The sequence below is a fragment of the Mustela nivalis genome (assembly GCF_964662115.1).
Source record: "Mustela nivalis genome assembly, chromosome: 16".
Classification (NCBI taxonomy): Eukaryota; Metazoa; Chordata; class Mammalia; order Carnivora; family Mustelidae; genus Mustela; species Mustela nivalis.
In genome coordinates, this window is record NC_139035.1 from 66,376,767 (window position 1) to 66,399,626 (window position 22,860).

General features: G+C 55.3%; 1 protein-coding gene across 2 annotated transcripts in view; it reads left to right on the forward strand.

The window, feature by feature from the left end:
- Positions 1-22,860, forward strand: part of LOC309850034 (uncharacterized protein) — a 69,660-nt gene that overhangs the window by 36,738 nt on the left and 10,062 nt on the right. The window contains exons 7-12 of one of the 2 annotated variants that reach the window (XM_082703167.1): positions 1,419-1,811; positions 3,381-3,677; positions 5,187-5,321; positions 5,515-5,606; positions 5,866-5,997; positions 8,288-10,743. In XM_082703167.1, coding sequence (XP_082559293.1) covers positions 1,419-1,811; positions 3,381-3,677; positions 5,187-5,321; positions 5,515-5,606; positions 5,866-5,955 — 1,007 coding nt within the window. In that variant the 3' untranslated portion in view covers positions 5,956-5,997; positions 8,288-10,743. Of the gene's footprint in view, positions 1-1,418; positions 1,812-3,380; positions 3,678-5,186; positions 5,322-5,514; positions 5,607-5,865; positions 5,998-8,287; positions 10,744-22,860 lie in introns of those variants that run through there. The other variant, XM_082703168.1, reaches the window with a different exon arrangement.

Consider the following 22,860-nt stretch of genomic DNA (forward strand, 5'->3'; position numbering starts at 1 on the left):
TTCCATGTCTAGTGCCCACCTTTACTGGAATGTGGAATCTGCTTAAAATCTAAGACAAAAGCTGCTGAGTGTGGCTGAAATGCAACCTTCTCACCTTGGAAAGGGCACGACACTCCGCACCCGCCTGCGTCAGGGGGTGTCCTGGGATCCCGAGATGCCCAGAATCAGACAAAGCAGTAAACGTAGGGAAACGGCCTCACGTTCATGGGGAGCCTGTGGTCTGCGGTGAGCGAGCGGCAGGTGGCCCAGGTACCTGTAAACTCCCACAGCCTAACACACTGGTGAGACGACAAGGAAGCAGTCACTGTGGGGCTTTCTCATGTCGTCACATTTAATCCTTGCAGGAGCCCCGGGGACACACTCACATCCTGTCCTGGTGGTTCCCATGTGGGAGCTCCAGGCTTAGACACTTTAGGAAATAGCCCGGGTCCGCTCACCCAGTGAAGGGAAGATCTAGAATATGACCCCAGGTGTGTCTCACCCCAGAGCTCACACCGTGTGACCTGCTGTCCAGGAGCCCAGGCAACCCCAGGAGCTCTCACTGGGCCACATGGGGTGGGGACTGCATTCCTGGGCTCCTGCCTCACTTTCCTGGGCTGCCGAAACAGGACAGTGTAAACCCTTAAACAACACAATCTTTTTGTCTCCTGGTTCTGGAGGCTGAGAGCCCAAAATCAAGGTTTTGGCCAATTCGCTTTCTGAAGAGAGGGCTGGAGCACGGGGCTGTGGGACGCGTGGCACTTGTGTCCCGACGTGCTAGCGGGACTGGAGGGGTGCAGTGTGGCTGCGCCCGACTCAGTGGAGCCTGTGGGAGCCATGTCAGGACCCCACCCCTCCCTGGCTGTTGGCCAGAGCCTGCCCTCCGTCCCTCCCCATGGGGGTCTCTCCACGGGGCTGCCCACAACACAGCGACAGACGTTGTCACAGCGAGCGGGACACAGGGTGAAAACAAGATGGGGTCACACTCCTGTCGGACCCGCTGTTCCTGAGGGCCGTCCACCACGTTAGTGACACTCTGCTCCTTAGAGGGGTTCCCTGGGGGTGGACCCCCACCAAGGGCAGAGCTCACACGGCCTGTGGGCACGAGGGGTCTCTGTAGCCCCGTGAGAAACTGCCTCCTGCAGAAATGCACTCGCTGTGGCCCCAAAAGGTGCTCGTGCTTCGGACCTGAGATCTCCTGACATTCGTCCTCTCGCTGTCAGGGGTCAGGACACTGCAGGTGAGCAAGTTCCTGTGACCTGTTCACGGGGACGCTCCCCTGGGACCATGAGGGATTCCAGCCTCGCCTCAAATTCATGGCATCTCCTGTCTTCCCAGTAAAGGGGGCACACGGGATGGATTTCAGGAAGATGGGCTCTAGGGTTTTCGCCTTTTTTCCCAATGAAAACTCCTGACAGTTTCTGTATCTTATGCCCTAGGTGTCTGCAGCGCTGTGACCCGGAGTCCTGGAGCCCCTGAGTCTGCCGTGGACGATTCTGGAATCCTTGTTCCTCTGAAGGGGATTCAAGGAGCTTCTGTGCTGTTTCACATGATCAAAAATCCAGAATTACCTCCAGGAGCCAAGCTGGAGAGTATTACTTGGGGCATTATAAATAAAAAAATGTACACACCCGTACTCCAAGTCAGTCCCGGGGAAGATGTTCCACGATGGCTCAACTTCCAGGACAAGTTCGAGAAGCGGGTCCATGTGGTCAACACAACGAACCTGAGGATGGACAACCTGACCCTTGAGGACAGTGGGCTGTACCGGGCTCAAGAGTCCTATTCGAGAGGAAGACAGTATGACCAGGATTTCCACCTGACGGTCTATGGTACGTGGCAGCCCCTCCCCCAGCCCCACAGCTGACCCCCTTCCTCTGTCCCCGGGAGTGTCCGTGCGCCCCGCTTGCAGGATTCCTTCCAGACCGCAGCCTTCGGACTCGATCTTCTCCCCAGAAATCCGATGCTGTGAGGTCAGCACAAGTGCAGGCAGAGCTGAGACTCACACCAGGGACGAGTCACGTCTGTGCTTCAGGAGGGAACACGGAATGGGGGAAAACGGGGATTTGGCCGTAACACTCGTTGTCCCCGTAGGACTCAGGGTCCTTGGTGGGACTCCTACTGTCTTGTGCTGCTGTAACAGGTGACAGCACATCGGTGGCTGACCACACACCCCCTGGGGTCCTCCTGGGCTGTAGGGCAGGAGTCAGAACCCAGAGCCTCTACCATGAGGTCCAGGTGTCAGCGGGGCTGTGCTCCTCTCTGCAGGCTCCGGGGAGAATCCACTTCTGCTCCTGTCCCCCCTTCTAGGGGCATCCCTCGATCGTGGCCCATTCCTCCCCCTTCCCAGGTGGCACTGGTGGGATGAGTCCCTCTGGCACCGTGTCCCTCCCACCTCCTCTCCTGCCTCCTCCCACTTGTGAGGACCCTGTGATCACACGGGGCTTGGCCGGGGAATCCAGACCATCTCTAGTTTAGGATCAGCTGGTTTTCAGCCTCAGTTCCCCTTTGCCCTGGAACCTAAGACAGCTGCGGGCTCTGAAGGTCAGCACATGGCCATGGTTAGGGGACACTCGTCACCTAGCAGGATCCGGAATCCCACATGTGGTTCGCCCCACCCCGTCCCCTCGTCCTTCTCAGCCCAGCCGAGTCAGCTCACTCACGGACTGCACGGTCCCCCTCTGAACCCCCACGGATGGAGAATTCACAGGGTAGCCCTTCCCCAGACCCTCAGGGAGCAGCTTGCTCTGTGTGCACCCCTCCCCCCTGCGCAGGGAGACGTCCTGCCCCAGAGAGAGAGGCCTTTGCAGATTCAGGTCCTGGAGATTTCCAGGTAGACTCCCAGTCTGTCCCTTGTCTTCCTGCTAGACCCCAAGTTCAGTGCATATTACAAAAATTGGGGTGGCCTTTCCTAGGAAGCACCACCATGTCCCCCACTGTGGTCTTTCCTGGATGAGCCTGGGACCAATCTCTGGGCTCCCAGAGCTGGCCGGTGGCCGTCTGCACCACCGGCTGTGTGGTCCCGAGAATTATCTGAGCAGGAGTAGAGCCGGGGCCTGGACCAGGACAAATCCTTATGTCTTACACTTAACCATCCTGTAGGGGACACATCACTTTCTTGGAGTTCATGGCTTTCAGGCAGATGACTCCAGCGTTTAATTTCTCAAGGGAGATTTGTAAGACGTGCTCAGTCTAGTGAAATCGCATAGAGCTGAACTCAGTGGCTCCCTTCCTTATTGGCACCTGCTGTTTATTTGGGTCAATTCTCTTGTTATCCGTAAAATGCAATCAGTGTCCTTAGGGGGAGGAAGCCAGAGCATCAGGGAGAATACACAGGAGGAAGCAGGAGCCGTGATGTTCTACACTCACCTGAGACTGTCCTCTTGTCCCTCCCAACCCAGAGCCTGTTCCCCGTCCCCAGATCCGAGCCACGGTTGTGTCCCCCATACCAGGCTGGTGCAACCTCACCATGGAGTGTAACACCACAGAAACCAGGGAGGACCTGACCGTGTCCTGGGAGAGTGAGGGTCTCCCCAGGGACCTGGAGCAGAGACCGGCCCCAGGACCAGCCCCCAACCCCTGGACCCTGGCTGTGAACCTGCCCCTGAGCCAGCCCAGCCCCAGCCTCACTTGTGTGGTCAGCAACCAGGGGGACAAGAAAACTGTCACCCTGGATCTTGGGGACGTCTGTGATCATGGTGAGTGCACCTGCCAGAGGGGAGGGACATTCTTGGGGTCAGGGAAACCTGGGTCAGGGTTCTCAGCCTTTCCCCCCACATTTATATCACCCCGGCCACCTGGTCGCCCCATCCAGGACTCTGGCAGGAACATGCAACCTGCGTCCGCCCTTTGGTGTCTCTCCCGCACTGCTCTCCAGCCCTCACCCCTGCTGGTCAGGGCGGCAGCCAGCAGGTACATCTCCCCGCCCTCATCCATCACCATGAGTGTGTCCACGGCGGCTTTCAGGAAAAGCGAGTTGGGGATATCGGTGGTCTGTGCCATCTGAGGGGTCTGAGCCAGTGATTCCTGCAGGATTCAGGGTTCAGGGCTCCTCTGCCCATTTCTGGTCTCACGGACACATGTCACCCACCTGCTGGCTTGCATTCCCAATGTGTCCCGCTCTCCTCTCCTGCCAGCCTCCACTCAGGCCCCTCCCTCTGCCCTCAGCCCTTCCAAGTCAGGAGTCCCCCACTCCCCACTTACTCCCATCCAGGGACCCCCTCCCTGAAGCTGACTCTGGGGGCCTGTGACCCGGGCAGTCCCACAGGGCTGCGTGCTGGGGGCAGTCCCAGCATGAACAGAGTTTGCACAGGGCTCCACAGCCTCGATGGCTCAGGGCCCTGCAGGAGCTGCTGCTGTCCTGCCCTCACACCTCGTCTCCTCTAAGGAGTGGTCAGTGTCTCCACCCTGGGAGCTGATGCTCTGGCCCAGGATTAGTGTCCTGTGCCGGCTGAACCCCTGGTGGGCAGTGGCCATGTCTGCTGCTCCTTGGAATGCTTGTCCTAGGCTTAGCCTTGGGCCATTTGCTCACAGTCACTGTATCCCTAAATGAATGAATGACCTGGTTCCCTGTGATTCCCCTCACCCCTTCACCCACTCCTCCACCAGCTGATGGGAGACCTACTGCCTCCATATCCATGATCCCAGAGGAAGCTCATGGCTCACCGACCCGCTGGGCCCTCTGGAAACAGGCTCCTGCCTCCCTCTCATCCTCCCACCCGGCTCCCCCTACCTTGTCCATCTCTGGCCTGCCCCATTGGGTTCCAGCAGCTCCCAAGTTTGGGGAGCTGTCACAGCCATTCCTGGTCATGGCTCTGCACCCTGGCATGCCTCACCCTGAATATCGGGCAATCTCCTACTCCTCCCTCAATACCAGGTTTACCCATCACCTCCTCCAGGAGGCCTTCCCTGATGACCTGGGTACAGGCTGTAGCTCTAGTGCCCTGGGATGGCTCTGGCTGGCTGCTTCTGGCATGTGTCAGCCCTCCCCCTGCTGAGGGGCTCCTCAAGGGCGGGCACCATGTCCTGCTGCTCTCAGCACCGCGGCCCCAAGCAGGAGCTCAGGAACGGGCTGAGTGAGAGCCCTGCCATGCTCCTCCCTGTTGAGCTTCTGACCAGGTCCCTTCAGAGTCTCCATGTGCCTGGCAATGGGCATCCTCAGTTCTCTGTCGCCTTAACCTTCTTCACTCTCTGTGTGATGGAAACAGATCCACAAGGACAGACCAGTGCTGCCCACTTGCGAAACATCCTGGTGTCTGTTGTGGTCGTGCTGCTGATCCTTGGAGCTGGGCTGTACCTTTGGAAGAAACGTGGGAATAAGAAGACCAAAGAGCCTGGGACAGGCAGGTAGCCCTTCTTCTTGTGGCCAAGACTTCCCTCCCCTACTATACCTTGAATTCTCTTTCCTCCTGCATTTTGCTGCTCAGGGATTATCCCTGCAGGAGGCTGGCAGATGTGGCCATGGTCATGGGGGTCATGGAGGGGGAGGGGACAGGTTCCAGGCTGAGACTCAACGTCCATCTGTGTGTGACTCAGGGGCAGGATCACAGGAGGAGCCCAGGGACCCGGATGGTGGCATCCACTATGCAGAGCTGAGCCAGCAGGAGTCTGGAGACCACAGGGACAAGGTGAGGCTGGAAGAAGAGGCAGCCTGGGTTGTCCCAAGTCCCTCTATGCCTGGGTGTGTGCCTTCGATCCCACTCGTCTGCTGGCTTTTGTCTCCGTGTATCTGTAACCCCTTCCAGACAACACAGTATTAACTTAAGAACATTCTCCTGGGGTCCATGCAGTGCTGGGTGCTGGGGGAGGTCATGTCAGTAGCCCTGGGTCTGTGGGGGTCCCTCTGTGTCCCTCAGCTGTTCCAGGAACCCTCCGTCTGCATTGCAGGGTAGGGGAGAACCACATCTAGAAGAGAACTCTCTCACTACTGTCTACAGTGAGGTCCGCAGGCCAGGCCAGGACATGACCATGATTTAATGAAAAGAAGCAGGAGAATCCCACCCTGGGGACCCCTGTCTCGTGAGTATGACGCCCGCAGCTCTGGCCCTGCCTCTTCCACCTCCGATGGCTCTGAGCAGGGACTAGATGGATCCAGCAATTCTTTCTGTGCTAAATCCTTATGCACAATCTCCCTGTGAGACACACACACTGGTTAACACAGGGGAAACTGAGTAAAATTGGTCCAAACCTGTTCCAGGACCACTCAGCCTCTGCTACATGGCAACCCTAGTCGGCCCCCCTGTCCCTCTCATCTATACGACATCAAACTGGCTTTCAGACCCTCAGCCTCTGAGACAAATCATGGAGAATTCACAGCATCCCACCCGGGCCCGTCTTGAGCACCCCAGCCGTCAGCCCTGCACGGAGAGCTCTTTACAGACAACATGAATTTGTAATTGTCCGCGCTTGTTGGGGACTGGCTCTGTGACACAATGTGCACATTTTGTTTGTAGGGAATATGGGAGAAGTTCTCTTGAGTCCTAGAAAAAGAAAAATACTGTAAGGTCCCCTCTTGATAAAGGACACACTTTCTCTCCTTCTATGCTCCACCATCATTCCCCCACGTGACAAAACTGCCTGCTATTGGCCTGAATTAGTAATTCAAGCAGTGAAAAGTGGGTGTCAAATGCTCCGTCCTCTCCATCTCACAGCTGAGCCGGGAAATCCAGTGGAAGCAGGTAGATCCCCTCAGATCAGAGGAAAGTAGAGAAACTTCTCATCCTAAAACCTCAGTGTCTGCACAGGAGTGCGCGCGCTTGCGCGCACACACACACACACACACAAACCAGCCTCCAGCCATGCAACTAGCTGTCTGGTCAGAACTAGAGCTGTCCCACAAACACACAGATCATAGTAGAAAGGACTCCAAGTGTCTGAGAACACTCTCCCATCAGGGTAGCTGGCAGAGCACGGCTGTGTCCCCGAGTCGTGTGGTCCGTTTCTGAGCTCAGCTCTGTTCCCTTCGGGGTCCCTACAGCTCACTTGCTGGTGGGCGGGGAGCAGGGAGAAACCACGTCCCGGGCACTGGGAAGCAGGAACTCCGGCAGGTGGTGACGCTGTCATTAGCCACACAGCACACGGTGGGTGACAGACATTTGACGTGATTCCTATCCTCAGTGCAGCCCGGACAGTGCGGGGGTGAGGACTGGAGGTGAGTGCATGAGGCCACGGTACCCCCCAGAACCACGCGGGGCTCCCTGTCCCCCCCCCCCGTCCCACCCTCTCACCCATGCCGTGGGCCTGGACTGGATGACTGTCCGCGTCTGCAGACCACTCGGGAGCCTGAGTGCGCTTCTGGGACCCGGAGCACCGACCTCTAAATCTGTGTTCAAATCCCGCCGAGTGTCATGACGGTCCCTGCCCTCCCTGTGACCTTGGAGCCTGAAGTCATCGTGAGCTCACCTACTGGTCTTGGGAATTTTCTGTAGAAACTCTGGGATTTTCTGTCAGACACACATATAAACAGTGTCCATAATAAACACTAGTTTTCTCTTTCCCTTTCCAGTCTGTATGTTATTTTATTTCCTTTTCTTGTCTTATCACACTGGTCAGACGTCCAGGGGATACTGCACAGCGGTGCTGAGAACAGTCAGCAGTGCCTCCTTCCCAGTATTCAGGGAAAAGCTAGTTTTCCACCACTAAGGATGCTATTAAGTGTAGGGTTTTTTGTAAATACGTTTTATTAGATTCATCAGTTTTATTTTCTCTGCTCTTGTCTTTCTTATTTTCTTTTTTCAAATTACTCTGGGTTTATTTTGCTCTTGTATTTCTAGATATAAAAGGTAAATGCTTTAATTATTAATTTGAGCATTTCTTCTTCTGTAATATCTGCCTCTCATAATATCTATTTCCCTATAGGCACTGGGTTAGCTTCTTGTCACATACTTTGATATCTTGTATTTTTCATTTCCATTCACTTCAAATATTTAAAAATTTTTCTCAAGACTTCCTCTTTGACCTATGGGTTATACAGAAATCTTTCTTAATTTCTAAGTGGAAATTTTTCTGTAGTTTGGGATATTAAATTCAATTCTAATTCTATTGTGATCAAAGAAATACGTTATTTCAAATCCTTAAACGCCATCAGGTTAGTGTTATGATGCAGGGCAGGACATTGTCTGGGGAGGCTCCCCAGTGCACTTGAAAGGAATGTGAGGTCTGCTGGGGGGTTGAACGTTCTCTAAATGTCAGTGAGGTCGCGTGGGCTCAGGGTCGTGTTCGCTGGCTGTCTTCTTGCTGATTGTCCATGCGGAGAGCGGGTGCTCGGCTCTCTGACCGTGACAGTGGACTCACATGCTTCTCCTTTCAGTTCTGTCAGTTCCTGCGTCGTGGGTCCAGTGCTCTGCTGTTAGGAGCTCACGCACCTGGGGTTCTCCTCAATTCCTGCGGAGTTGGCCTTCCGTCATTCTGCACCACTCTTCACCCGGGAAACAATCCTTGCTCTGACGTCTACTCTCTCTGACGTTTACCTGCCCATGGAGGTGTCTTTGGATTCGTGTTCGTGTGTTGTCATCATTCATCTCATGTGTCAAAGTGGCTGGGCCCCAGTGCCAAGACTTGTGGTCAAGTATTATTCCAGAGTTTTCTAGGAGGCGATTTGGGATGAGATACACTTAAATGGATGAACTTTGAGTAGAGCAGACTGCCCTCCACATTGCGAGTGGGCCTCACCCCATCAGTTGAAACCTGAGTGAGAGCAAAGACTGACCTCCCCTGAGCAAGGGAGAATTCAACAGCACACGGCTGTCAGACTGGAACTGGGGTGTTGTCTCGTCCTTGTGTCTCCTTCTGACGACCTTGGACTTGAACCCCAGCAGCAGATCTTCCCTGCATCTCAGCCTGGCTCACCCTCACTGTAGACCTGACTCACCAGCCTCTATAATAGTGTGAGCCTTTCCTTACAGTGCATCTCTCTGGATCTATAAGCGTCCTTACTGCTGGTTCCTGCAGAATCCTGACTACTACCCACAGCACGTCTCTTCCTATCTCCTTCCTGCTAACCCAGCTCCCTCAGCACAGACTGGGATAGAGTTCCAGAGTGACCTGAGCCCTTAGGTCCTGCGTCCAGTCTCCTGTCTGAGCAGCGCCCATCTGAGTGCTCCTTGACCTTCCTCTGCCTGCTCCTGTTCCTACCCCATCCCAGCACCCACACTGAATGGCCCCACAGAAACCACATCACCTACTGTCCACACCGAGCTTTGGTTTCCCCATTGGCTGATTTTCCTGAGATCGTCTCTCTCACCCTCACTTCTTCTTACCCCTTCTCCCACTGTCAGTGACTGGACCGGGGTGTGTCCTGCTTCCCATGTTGTCACAGGGACACATCCAGCATGAGGAGACTCATAGGGAGCCTTCTGTCCCTAGAGGACCTCAGCAGGTGCATGAACACCACACCCAGACCTGGATGCAGAGGTGTGAGGGAGGAGCCGAGCAGTGATGCCTGGACAGGTCTGTCCTTCCAGCTCCTCTGAGCTTCTCGGGACAAGAAGGTCACACAGGATATCGGCGCTGCTAATCAGAACAGATTTTCCTTGTAGAAGTTTTTTAGTAAAATGTCATTTCCAACAGTAAATTGCCAGCCAGGAAGGAGAGAAATGTTGACAGACAGTGGTCCAGCTATGGCATGACTCTTCATTTGCTGCACAGTCAGAGGCAGGAGAGGAAGCATTGAGTACACTGGAGGTGACAAGTCCCAGAGAAGGCACTGGACACATGGTCTCTGAGTGGTCCAGCCCTGACTGTCCATGTTAGAGGGTTGCAGGAAGGGAAACTGAATGGCTCCATGATGCAGAAGACAAAATCCGGTGGATGGGACCTGAGATGTCCATAAATCTCTCAGCGGATCTCATTCCTTCTACTGCCCCATCCAGGTGGAGTGGAGAGGGACCCAGGTGTCTCTGGCCCCTCTACTTCCTCGGCCATCTCACCCCTTCCAAACCTCCACAATCATGGGCATTAGTGGGAAAGACCAGACTCTGGGTCCTGGTCAACTCTCCTCCTGGGGCAACTCTCCAACACTGTAGAGTTCCCGCTTTCCTGATTTGTTTGGCAAAAGGGAGCAGATGGAGTCTGCATGAGGAACAGCCTCTCCTCTTCTCTCCCTCTCCCCATTCTCAACTGTTCCCTGTGCTGCTCACAAATGCTGCTCGTGCTCAGGGGGGTCCTTCATTTCCATGTAATTTCTCCCTCACGAGCCTGCAGGCAGCCTGAGGGCATAGCATCCCCTTGTTCTCTGTCCCATCACCTGTGACGTGGACAGAGCTGCTTCCTGGTACCTGTTCAATACTTGTTGGTGGGTGTAAGGGCATACTTAATCAGAGGGAGCCATTTTGTTGTTTATGCAGTAAACTTAGATTGACCCTGCTCCCCACAGAGGAACTTACTTGCAAAGCCCAGATACAAGGGTGGGTCAGGCCAGGTGGAGACATCCAATCAGTGGGGCGCGCATACCGTCTCCCTAGTTACTGGCCCCAGGTAGCAAAGCCCAGATACAAGGGTGGGTAGAGACATCCAATCAGTGGGGCACGCATATATCTACTAGGGTGAATTGTAATTCAATTGACCACCCATGTGTGACCTAACATAACTGTGCAGTTTTCTCTGTGTATTGCAATCTCATTGGCCACCGGTGTATAGCCCGGCTAAACTACCTCTATAAAAGTTAGTCTGTGAGGCTGGGAGGGGTCACCTCTTTGCAAGAGATGCCCCTGACTGGTCAGTTTGATTCTCGATGTTTGGCGTGAAATAAAGCTTTGCTTGACCTTTGCTTTGTATCAGTCTCGCTCCTTTGATTATGGACCCTAAGAGTGGGAGATGAGAAACATTTGCTCTGAAATCATTGGTCCTTCATCTGGGCTGCTAGGGGAGCCCACACAAACCCCCATGTCAGGTCACATGGAGTTGAATGTCATTGTCCCTGCAGATGACTTACCCTGAGCTGCCCACGTGGTTCTGGTACCTGGGCAGACAAGCTCCAGGGTCTCCTATGACTGGACCCTCTCAGGGTGCATCCAGCCACGGGAACTCAGCTGTGCTGGGTCATAGCTGCTAGGATCATGTCTCACTCCGTCTGCCCTCATGCTGACCTCCATGGGGACTCCATCACCTTGATGTGACCAAGTGAGAAGGAAGTAGCAGGTATACTAGATGTCCCAACACACAAAAAAGTACCAGAAATGGATTACAAATCCCCCAAAAAAAATCAAGTGTCATGACAACATGATAAAGTTTCTCGTTGTCCAGTCATTTTGAGAAACATCAGCATATTCCTTCAGTTATTTAAGTTTTTGTTTATCTAAAGTTCTAGGTTTAGATATTTATTCTCTGTATCATTGTTTGTTTTCCACATTTTATACACTAAATATGGATTCTTCTCATCAGAGAAAACTCTTATTATTCAAATCTGCATGCCTGTCGTTCATCAGGCAATTTGAGTCCAGTGGTGTGTCCAAGGATTCAAAGAAATGAGGGACCCTGGGGGACACAAGTTGACCTGGTCACAATGCCTAGGTGGGGGACAGATCAGAGTGGAAGCTCCAGGGTGGGCGTTGCCGGGGTTCAGGTGGCAGGTGTGAGGGAGGGTGGTGGGCAGCAGAACTATGTGGACAGCAGGGGTTTTTCTGGTATCTACACTCTGATTTCTCCAGACTCTTGAGGGTTGAGGGAGGGAAGGGGGGAACCAGGGCCTGTCCGGGATGCCGTCACATTCCCCAGGACGGGGAAGCCACCCTCAAACCTCTCTTAGGGACGACAAGTCTTTGCCCTGCTCTGGGGGCCAAGGCTGAGATCACCAGTAGCTCCGAGTCTCACTTTCCAGATCCTGCTTTGTCGGCGGAGCTCTGACTACAGTCTCAGGCCCTGGTGTGCACCCCTCCCCGCCCCCAGGCTGCTTGAGTCCCGGCTCCCAGCTGAGGAGGGGGTGTGTGCGAGTGAGGGGCCAGGACAATGTCTCTGCATTAGTGACACCGTTTGCAGGGGCGAGGGGCAGTGTAAGGGGACAGTCCCTTTCTATTTGTTGGTGACCTTTCCGTGTGGTTAGAACCATTTTTAGTCTCCTATGGGGGTATGCTACAGGCAGCCTCTGGTGAAACAGGCTCTGACTTGGTGGCCTGGACCCGCTCATGTCCCGCTCATGCCACGGTGCAGAGAGGGGCTGGGGCTCTGCAGTCAGACCCACTGGGTCACTCATTCTGCTTCTGCCACATATTGGTGGGAAGATTCTTATTGTGTTCCCAGAGAGTTAGCTTACTCTCCTGGGCCCCCAACCCCCTTCCCTCCACACAAACATGGACACCGAGGGAACTTTTCTTTATAAAAGCTCAGGTCGCTCTCTCCTATTAGTGAGAGAAGTCGCACCACCACGGTCATTACCCAAGCCAAGGGCGGGAGCACAGGACGCGCAGAGAGAGACGGATCAGGTGCAGGAGCCCGAGAGATGGTCGTCCCTGCAGCTCAACACATGAATGCAAATTGAGAATTCTGGCCACCCCGTTTGCCTGTCAAATGAACACATTTGTGTCTGCGGTTTTGAGAGTCCCGAGTGCAGTGACAGGGCGGGGACAGGCTCTCTCCTGTCTCCCTAGCAGCTGTATAAGAAGAAAAAGCTCCTGGTGGTCCCTGTGATGTATCAGAGACCCTGAGCCATTTCACACGCTAACGCCTAGGGTCCCGCCGAATCTGTATTTCTTTCCTCTTCTACCCACAAATGCTGGGATTTCCTGATTCGGGTCCTGGGGCCTGCCGGGTGGGTAAGCAGGCAGGAAGCTCTGCGGGGGTTCTTCTTGGAGACGCAGGTGGTCCAGGCTGCCCCTCTATGTCCCCGGAGCTCTGCCACTGTTGAGCCTGCACAACGTCTCTCCCCAAGCTCAGAGAGCTGTGAGCGTGGCAGCGGGAGGACAGTTCTGGAAGCCACCTGTGTCCCCAGCAGACCCATGTGTGTTCTCTGGGCTGCCCAGCAACCACACTGGCCGGACATGCCCCAGAGAAGGGGGCAGGTGTCCCTGCCTCAGGCACAGGGACGTCACCTTACCTGCTGCCAGAGCCAGGCTGCCCAGAGTCCCCCATGCCGGGAGAGGACAGGGGTGTAGCTGGGCCTGGTGGCTCTCCCAGGGATGTCCTTTCTGTCCTTCAACACTGACAAATAAGACTCTTTCCTGGGAACACGACTTGGAGTCAGGCAGATTTGGGCAGGGATGGCTTCATGACGAACTCGTGTTTATAAACAATCGAAATTATCTGATCCAAGTTCACTTCTACTTCTTTTTCAAAAGGATGATCTTTAAAACAGTCAAAGGATGTTGTATCACACTGCCATATATAAGTGTAGGTCTCTGCAAGTCCGCGAGGGACACTGTCGTGGACGGATGTCTGCACGTGTCCTCAATGCAGGACACAGGACCGCGGGCAGAAGCCACCAGAGTGCAGAGCTCCTCCCAGACTCTCATGGGATTGGATTCGGTCCTCTTCCTGTGTGTTTTGTGTCTTCCAGAAGGGCACTGGGAGCGCGACCACCGGGAACCTGGAGCCTATAAGGACTGTGGCACCAACGTCTTTCTAGTGGTTTTTCCCAGGCTTCCCGGAATCAGAACTCCATCTCCTTGTTCCTAGTAAAGAGTCTGTCCTGCAGTCTGGGAGAAACCCCTCCGCAAATTGGTTCAATATGAGTGAGAAAGACAGACAGACAGACAGACAGGACTGGGGCGGCTCGCAGACCCTCAGGTGCACAGGTCACCTGTCCTGCTGGGTGAGCTCCTGCCTCCGTCTTCGCTGCACAGTTGGTCTCTGGAAATTCCCTCAGTCCCAGCTTTTCCGGAGGCCTGGCCACTTGCCGTCTCTTTGATCATGTGGTTCCTGTTCACACCCCAGCATCGCTGTGGGGATCCCGCTGTCCCCCACTTCAAGGTGATTCGTCTGGAAGAGAAAGCCCTGAGTCCGGGGGGCCCGAGCACGCACAGGATCTCGCCTCTGCCGTCTTTCCCCACCGCCTCCCAAAAGCCCAAGTTCCCAAAAGATGAAATTAGAATCAGGAAATGACCATAAATACAAAGGAACTGAAACAAAATTTGACTTTGGTGAACCTTATACAGATACACCGAACCCTCAGGTGAGAGGGCGATTCTCTGGGAAGCTCATCTGCCGCGAGGACCCCAGAGGGGAGAGAGCGTCCGAGTGGGAAAGCGTCTGTTTGGGAGCAACTCCTGCTGTGTGTCTTCCTCAGCCCCAGACCCCCCCCCCCACCGCGGCTGACCCTGGATGGGGGGTCATTCCCCGCACCAGGCACCTTTGTGGTTCTTGCATCCCTACTCGGTGTCCTAGAGTCTCAAGCAGTCCTGACGCCGTGTCCCTGCAGCTCAGGTGAGACCCCACGGGGTAGGGTTCAAGGTCTCTGCACCGGCACTGGCACTGGGACGCCAGGCAAGCTGTGGTCTGTGCCTCTGTGCGCCTGCCGTGACTGGCAGGTTCCCATGAGCTGCTTGTCCGGTTGGTTATTTGCTGGAGCAGCTCACGCGACAACGGGGACTCAGTCCCTTCCAGCCTAGAGCTTGGTTTGCAGAACGAGCCGGTGACAGAGGGGCCGAGAATGAGGCATGTGGGGCGGGGTGCGGAGCTGCCTTCCCTCTAGGTGAGCCCTTCCCCCACAGCGCCTGTGTGTTCTCCCACCCAGAAGCCCTTTGAGCCCCGATCTTTTGGGGTTTTCTGGAGACGTCGTTACGTGGGTACCGCTGATTAAATCCCTGACCACGGGGACTGGGGAACTCGCGCTCCAGCCCTTCTCCCTCCCCGATGGTCAGTGAGTCGGTCCTTAAGTCCCCACCTGCTCACAGGGTTCACACCTCAGCAGCCGGCCCCTGACCTTGGCAGTTTTCCCAAAGTTATGTCGTTACCACAACTTCAGGGGCGGCTGTAGGGGCTTGTCGTGAACAACCCAACACCCAATCCACCTTCACAGCTCTGGCCCGATTACAGGAACTGGGAGCCATCCTGACTATCACAAGAGATGCCCCTGGGTTCCCATATAGGACCTGACCAGATTCCGGGGTCTGCGCGCCTGGGATAGTGCAGCAAGACGGACACCTGCTTCTGTTATGAGTCACAAGAGAGGATTACATTATTGTCCAAATAATGACATTGTCTAGGACCCACTCGGAATTTTTTATTATAATTATAATTAGTTCTTTTTTCTCCTCTGGCTTCTGTGACCGCACACTCAGCAGGTGTCCCCAGCGGCTCCTTCTCCGTCTCTCTTTCTGACCCTCCTCCTCTGCTGGTCAGTGCCAGGCCCTCGGTTCTCCCCTGGCCATATCTCCTCCCTCGTGGCTCTCAGCAGCCCGGCCATGCTGAGGCAGCAGCTCCAGCCCTGACGGGACCCCCACCCCGACTGCCTGATGAACTTCTGCTCTCAAAGCCAAGTGACCATGTGGAGCACTGAGTGCCCGGCTCCTGCCTCCCCGCCCCCACACCGGCTCCTCCCTGGCCTTTCTCAATACCTACAGCTCAGGAACGTCACAGTGTCCTACAGCTGCTTCAGCCTGGAAGTCACCTCGCATTCTCTTTGCCTCCCCTCTGGGGTCGGAGCACCAGTGAGCCCTGGTTCCCAGGTCCCTCCCCTTCTCTCCCATGGCAGGCCTCTCTCCCTGCACCTGCGCCAGGACCTGCTCTCGGGGCTCCCTCATCCTGGTCTGGTCCGTGTTATTTCACCTGCATTTAGAAATTTTTTCTTCAAGTGCTTTGTACATAGTTTTTCCCTATAATTTTCAGTGTTGTTCTTATCTGTGTTTATGCCTTGATCCTCAATCCTAATGACAATTACGTAGAACTGCAACCTTTGTTCAGACCTCGGTATTCTGCTTCTGGTTGGGGTTGATGTGTCTACAACAACTTTTGATGCTGCTGATTGACCTCCTTCGTCATTGTCGTCGTGCACAGAAGTCAGGACGACGTCTGCCGGCTGCCAGCGTCCGGCTTGGCTGCCACAGGCCGAAGCAGGTGGGGTCTTGCTCTGGAACAGGAAGTCAGGCGACGGCAGAGGCTGGGGTCAGGCGGTCTGCTCAGCGGGGTGCCGGGCTCCCGGGCTGCCCCATCTTTCTGCTCCACCGTCCTGGGCACTGGGTCTTGTCCTCCTGCTTCGTCCTCATGGTCCCGGACGGCTCTGTCCGCAGACACCAGCCCACACGGAAGATGGCCAACGAGAGGACGATGAAGGCCAAAGTTGTTTTGTCATAGACTCTGGCTTTCCAGGACTGGAGACCCTTCCTTCCATCCAGCACAATTCCCCTACCTCAATGGTCAGTCCTGGGTCAGTCCTGGGGAAGACTGGACCCCAGCTCTGAGCTCTCTGCGGTCCGAGCAGGGGAGGCCAGGACGGACAGGGCCGCGGGGCTGAGTGTGCAGGGAGCTGCGTGCCAGGCTGGCCAGGGGCTGTCCGTGTCAGGGCAACCTAGGCTCTTGCCTCCCCTCTCGTCTGCGGGGGGCCTGTCCCCCAGAGAGAAATATTCTTCTCCAGGAAGCATGCATTTGGGCCGCTAACCCTGGGACCCTGCAGTGTTTGGGTTTGGATTTTCTGGTTTGCTTTCTGACGTTTCTCCAGCTCCATCTCGGTTGTTCGGTCCGTAGGAACTTACCCCTCTCTGTGTGGTCTGCTTAGTGTGTTCTATGTGAACCTGGATTGGGTTTGTTGTGAGCGTTGTGACAGCTGCCCTCTTGCTGTCGACGTGTCCCTTGTTGATGGATTCCAGTCTCTTGCTGTTCCCCTTCCTGCCCTGTTTCCCTGTCCCTGGGCTGCTCCAGCTCCCGGGATGACAGTGCTCAGGAGCCTCTGGGTGGGGGATCCTCCCCCTCCCCCGCAAGGGTCTGTGCTTCTGCCTCCCGATAGCCTGTGCGCCCCCTAGGACAGCGACTCAACTTCCCCACGTGCTGCATACAGTAGGCGCTCATGACCTGTGTGTGCAGGTGAGCTGAGGTGGGAGGGCTCCTCTGCAGGAGTCTCTAGCGGCAATTCGGACCTCGGCCGCCAGGTGGCGCGGGTGCCTGCGCTCAGGGCCTGGAGGGGGGATGCTCAGGCAGGCTTGGGGGGCACAGGGGCTGCCCATGGGGGGGTGCCGCGGAGCCTCTCCCTTTGCTCCCAGACCCACTACAGGGCTAGGTCGGGGTGGGGGTGCCAGAAAAACGCAGGGGCTGGCAGGTCGACAGGGGGCCCTGGTACAGACACGAAGGTGTGGCCAGGAATCGGGGATTAGGAGCCCAAACTGGAAGGCAGGAGCCCAGGGGAGCGATCTGGGGTGAGGTCCTGATGTAGGAGCGTGCAGATTCTGGGTCAATGTTCTTTGGGGCCGGGATTGGGGTGGGTTACCTTTGGGAATGGGAAGCCTGCGAGATCCTGAATGTGACATCTAAGCTCTAGATCCGGGTGTCTGGGGTGAAACAGCCTCAGGAGGAGAGAGGGCCCCTGTCCCCCCCCAACATGAGATAGACCCCAAGACGTGAAATCAAATATCCAAAAGGGGAGGTGGGATAGGGTCCTAAAGCGGCAGGTCTTTTGGGGAACGCACCTGGCCGTGAGAAAATGTTTGGATCCCTGGACATGGAGCCTGCCTGGAAAGACTGAGAAAAGTTCGCAGCAAACTCCACTCCCCAGGGAGGTGTCTGTCACCCTGTCGTGCCCTGCCTCCTCCCCTCTCTGGACTGGCTTTCTTTCCTGGGGAGTGGACGGTCACCCCGTCAGGCAGGTGGAGACACTCTGACAGGAAGGGTGGTGTGCCAGGGACCCTGAGGGCACTTCCCGCCTGCTCGCCACGTGGAGCGCTCACAGCAGAGGCTCCCGTCTGACTTCCCCCCTCCAGGCTGGGTGACCCTGGGCAAGTCACCAAGCCTCTCTGTACCTCTGATTTCCACTGAACCCAGTGAGGGTGCTGATGGGACTGACTTCATCAAGCTGTTCACAGATTTAAATGAAAAACCAGATGAATCGGTGATTAGCATTATGTAATCAACTAGTAATACCTCATTTAAAAGGTAGTCTGGGGGCCTGGCAGGCTCAGTCAGAAGAGTGGGCAATTCTAGATCTGGGGGTGGTGAGTTCGAGCCCCACATTGCACTTAGAGTCTACTTCAAGAAAAAGCAGGCTGAAGTTTGTTAGCTCAAATATTGAAAATTAACGACACAGAAGAAATAAATTGTTCTGTGTTCTCTTGGACAGAGAGCGCCTATGACGAAGCTCATGTTGTACAGGTATGATTGAAAATTGGAGCACATGTTTCCAGAATGAACATCTCCCTCCCAGCTGTGTGTCCCACAGCCCCTCTGCTCCCGGGGAGCCCGACCTATGTTCTGTGTTTCTCAGAGTTACACTGTGTCTATAGCTGCGACATTGTTGAAATGGCTACATTGTATCTATGCTGTGTCTACACTATCCAAAGCGGGTCCATCAGTACTTTATGTCCCACGGAGTACCATCAGTGCGAACATGTATCCTGATCTCAGAAATGTCCGCAGTGAGGAAACCCAAGCCCAAGGTCTTGACGAGCAGGAGCCATCAGTCCTCTGCAAGGAAAGTCACATTCAATTCTCTCTCTCTTTTTTTTTAAGATTTTATTTATTTATTTGACAGAGATCACAAGTAGGCAGGGAGGCAGGCGGAGAGAGAGGAGGAAGCAGGCTCCCCGCTGAGCTGAGAGCCGGATACGGGACTCGATCCCAGGACCCTGAGATCATGACCTGAGCTGAAGGAAGAGGCTTCAACCCACTGAGCCACCCAGGCGCCCTGTCACATTCAATTCTTAACAATTTCTTAGGGCATTTACTTCTTTGTTTCTAAAAATGTGCTTTTCAAAAAATAATGGTCTTACATTACTATTCGCAGACCATTCAGGCACCATGTGCATCTGGTATGAAAATTGAGGCTTTTCCTCTCTTCCGTGGCTCTCCCTCCCCTTCCTCCCTCCAACTAACATACACATGGCATATTTTTGGTTAAAGCGAGAGTATTTGGCATTTATTATAAGCTACTCACTTTTCTAAGATAAAGATAAAACTACTTTAGTAGTGAAGATAGAAGTGAAGATAAAACTACTAATTCAACCAATTAATACTAAATATATCTAATTTTTATAGAACAAAGTGCCTCTTGCTAGGGTTTGTGAGATCGTGCAGCCAATAAAGGGCAGAGCTGGGATCTGAGGCCAGACAACAGGTCTGCTTCTAGAATCCAAGCTTTGACCGCCGGACGATCCCACCTCCATAGCCTGTTCATGGAGTGCTGACTATTGTGCTCAGTGCTGGGGCACATGAGTGCACAAAATTAATCCCCAGCCTCCAAGAACTTGTATTTTGGGGGACACTGGAAGTAAACAAGTGGCCGAGTAGACATGAGGTCAGCGGTGCCCAGTAGGAGGAACACAAGAAGCAGAGTCAGGCCAGGGAGCTGCTGTTCAAATGAATCTCCCTGGGGAGGTGACAGAGGCTGTGCAGGGGTGAGTGGGAACCTCGGAGGTAGGTCGAAGGACATTGCAGGCAGAGGTGAGGTGCGCCAAGTCTCCAAGCCCAGAGCCTGCCCACAGTGCTGGAGGAGTAGCCAGTGGCTGGGGGCTGCAAGGGAGGGAGGGGGCAGCAGGGAGGGCGTGGGGGAGGCAGCCTGAGCCCCTGGGAGCACTGGGATCTTTCTAGGTGGGATGGGAGCTCAGCAGAGTGGGCTGAGTGGCGCAGGGGCAGGGCATGAGGCTGACAGAGAGGCCCCCGTGGCCTTGGGTGGAGGACACGGTGCAGGGTCACATGGTGAGGGGGGACCCTGGGAGAGGACCCGGCGGAGGGGCTGCTGGTGACTTAGCATCAGTTCAGAAGCGGGAGATCTGGCGCCAAAGCCCCAGGCTTCCAATGCAGCTCTGCCCCCTCCTGGCTTCGCGGCCCTGGACAGTTTAGCAAGAGGAGCCCCAGGTTCTTCATGGGTAGAATCAAGACAGGGGTGGGACATGGGAGATTCGTGAACTACTTGGGAGCCGACAGGCCTTCCTGATGGCTCGGATGTGGGGATGCAGGAGGAAAGGCCTGAGGTGGCCCCAGGACCTGGGCTTGGGCACCGTGGATTGTGGTGGTGCCTCCAAGGGCATTCTGGAGCACAACCGGGGTCTCTTGGAGCACGGGTGAGCTCACTGGCCCCGCACAGGCCCAGGGACTCGCCCAGTGACTCCTGCAGCAGCTCCCCGTCCCCACTGTGCTGAGAGCTCGGGGGTCGGGGCCAGCCAGTCCTGTGTTCAAGGACATGCATGGAAGGTGTGGGGAAGAGAGACTCAGCCTCACCGTGACTGGTCCGAGAGCCCCCGCCTCCCCCGGCCGCAGACGGGGTCCCTGCATCTCCAGGAGGGTGTCCAGCCTGAAGCCCAAGGTCAGCACAGAAGCCACGCGGCCCAGCATGTGTCCTCGGGCTCAAGGTTGAGCTCTCTGCCCACCAGGGAGCTGCGTCCAGGCAGGATGGAAGGTTCCAGAAGAGCCTGAGTCTGGGAGTAGGCACTGCCACCTTGAGCTCTCGGGGTCTGCCCAGCAAGCCCCCTTTGTGGGGGGAGACCCTGTGAATGGTCGGGGGGATCCTTGGGCTCCGGGGTGGACAGTGGACCCCAGACAGGGCAACCTTTATTTCAGATGAATAAACTGGCATTTTACTTTGTGTATCATTCCTGACAACACTGCGGCAGCACGAGCGTCAGCACGTCTGCACGTCAGTAAAGATTATCGCAATTCCCGGCGTGGAACAGCGTCCTGAGCACAAGACGGGACTTTGAGAGTCTCCGCTGGGGGCCACAGAGCCCTGCGGGGACTTGGGCGACATCCCTGAACTCAGAGGGAGAAGACGAGGCCACAGAGGACCCACAGGTTACACCAGGCGGGAGGGAGGTGATTGCAGGGCTGTGGGAATGGGGGCGGGAAGGGGTCAAGGCAGAGGAGGAGAGCCACCGGCACTAACAGACGGTCGGTCTGAAGGCACGGGATGGTGATCGCCGGGTTACACATGACGGCTCCAACCCTAACCCAAGGTCACACCACTCATCCCGACACCCCTTCCCTCCAGCAACCCAAAGTTTGTTTCCTGATATTAAGGGTCTTACGGCTTGTCTCCCTTTCTGGTTTTGTCTTGTTTCATTTTTCCCTCTCTTCCCCTATGGTCCTTTATGGTTATTTCTCAAATCCCACGTATCAGTGAGATCATATAATTGTCTTTCTCTGATTGACATATTTCACTCAGCATAATACCCTCTAGTTCCATCCACATTGTTGCAAATGGCAAGATTTCATTTCTTTTGATGGCTGCATAGTATTCCATTGTATACATACACCACATCTTCTTGATCCATTCATCTGTTGATGGACATCTGGAGTCTTTCCATACTTTGGTTTGTGGACATTGCTGCTGTTAACATTCGGGTGCACGTGACCCTTTGGATCACTAGGTTTCTATCTTGAAAGTAAATACTCAGTAGTACAATTGCTCGGTCATAGGGTAGCTCTATTTTCAACTTTTTGAGGAACCTCCATGCTGTTTTCCAGAGTGGCTGCACTTCCCACCAACAGTGTAGGAGGGTTCCCCTTTCTCCACATCCTCACCAACATCTGTCATTTCCTGACGTGTTAATTTTAGCCGTTCTGACTGGTATGAGGTGGTATCTCACTGATGTTTTGATTTGTATTTTCCTGATGCTGAGTGATCTTGAACACTTTTTCATGTGTCTGTAGGCAATTAGGATGTCTTCTTTGCAGAAATGTCTGTTCATGTCTTCTAGGGCCGCAGTCCTTGAAGGCAGCACAGATGCGGGTCAGGTTCAAGTGCTTGCGCTCACCGTCTTCTTGTGTCTGAGAGCAGACGCCTGAATCTGAGCTGTACAATGTGTCTGCCTGTGTTTCCCTGGACAGCAAGATGCTGACAGGGATGTGTGTTTAGGCCCAACTCCTACTGGGCTGTGCCTGGTCCTCAAGGTCTGGGGCACCAGCCAGGATAGGATAAACCATGCCCTCACCTGGTGACAGTGTACCTGGCTGCTAAAGGCCCCAGGAGAACCCACAGAGAGCAGCTCCCTGCCTTCCCCAGAAGCCGGATGGGACCCTCGGGAGAAGTGTCTGTTCCAGAGCAGGTGTTGAGCGGGTCAGTTGCCTGGGAAACCACCGCGGGCTCAGGGACGGCAGCATATGGTCGCCGGGGCCGCCCGAGGAACATGTGTACTCAGTAAACACTTCTGAAGGGTCAGCACAGATGGCTGCCACACCCAGTTTAGTGGGAAGCTGCTGGTCTCATCCGGCACGTATGTGAACCCCCACTGTCCTCAACGGGAAGGTTGCGACAGAGGGAGGCAACAACATGTCCTCTCAGCTGCCCACCCTGCGCCTGCACCAGCCTGACACCGGGACCACCTGCCTCCGCTGAGCACAGGACCCCAGACCCATCAGCAGGGGGAGAGCAGGACCCAGTGTGGGTGGGACAGGAGAGGCTGCTGGGGCCCCGTGAGCTGCCTCTGGAGGGGTCAGCAGACAGGTGTGGGGTTAGTGACGGAGCTGCTCCCCTGGGGTCCACGGGAGGCTACGGTTCTAGACATTATGGGAACCCATCTGGGAAGAGGGCGCCTGGCCTGACCCTCCACATGCAGCCAAGACTCCGAAGCTGCTGAGCCTGCGGCCAGAGGCGCGTGTCCCTCTCCAGCCCTGCCTGTGTGTGAGCCCGGCCCAGGCCTGGCAGAGCCTCACAGGGAAGGGGGGCTGTGGGGTTGCTCCTGTGGGGGTGGGATTGGTCCTGTAGGGGGCAGGGCCCGCCCTAGGCTACAGACAGAGCCCTGGGGACCAGAGTGGGGACATGCCGTGCGTGCACTGGGATGTGGGGGTAACTCTTCCCAGGAGGCTTTGTTCTCG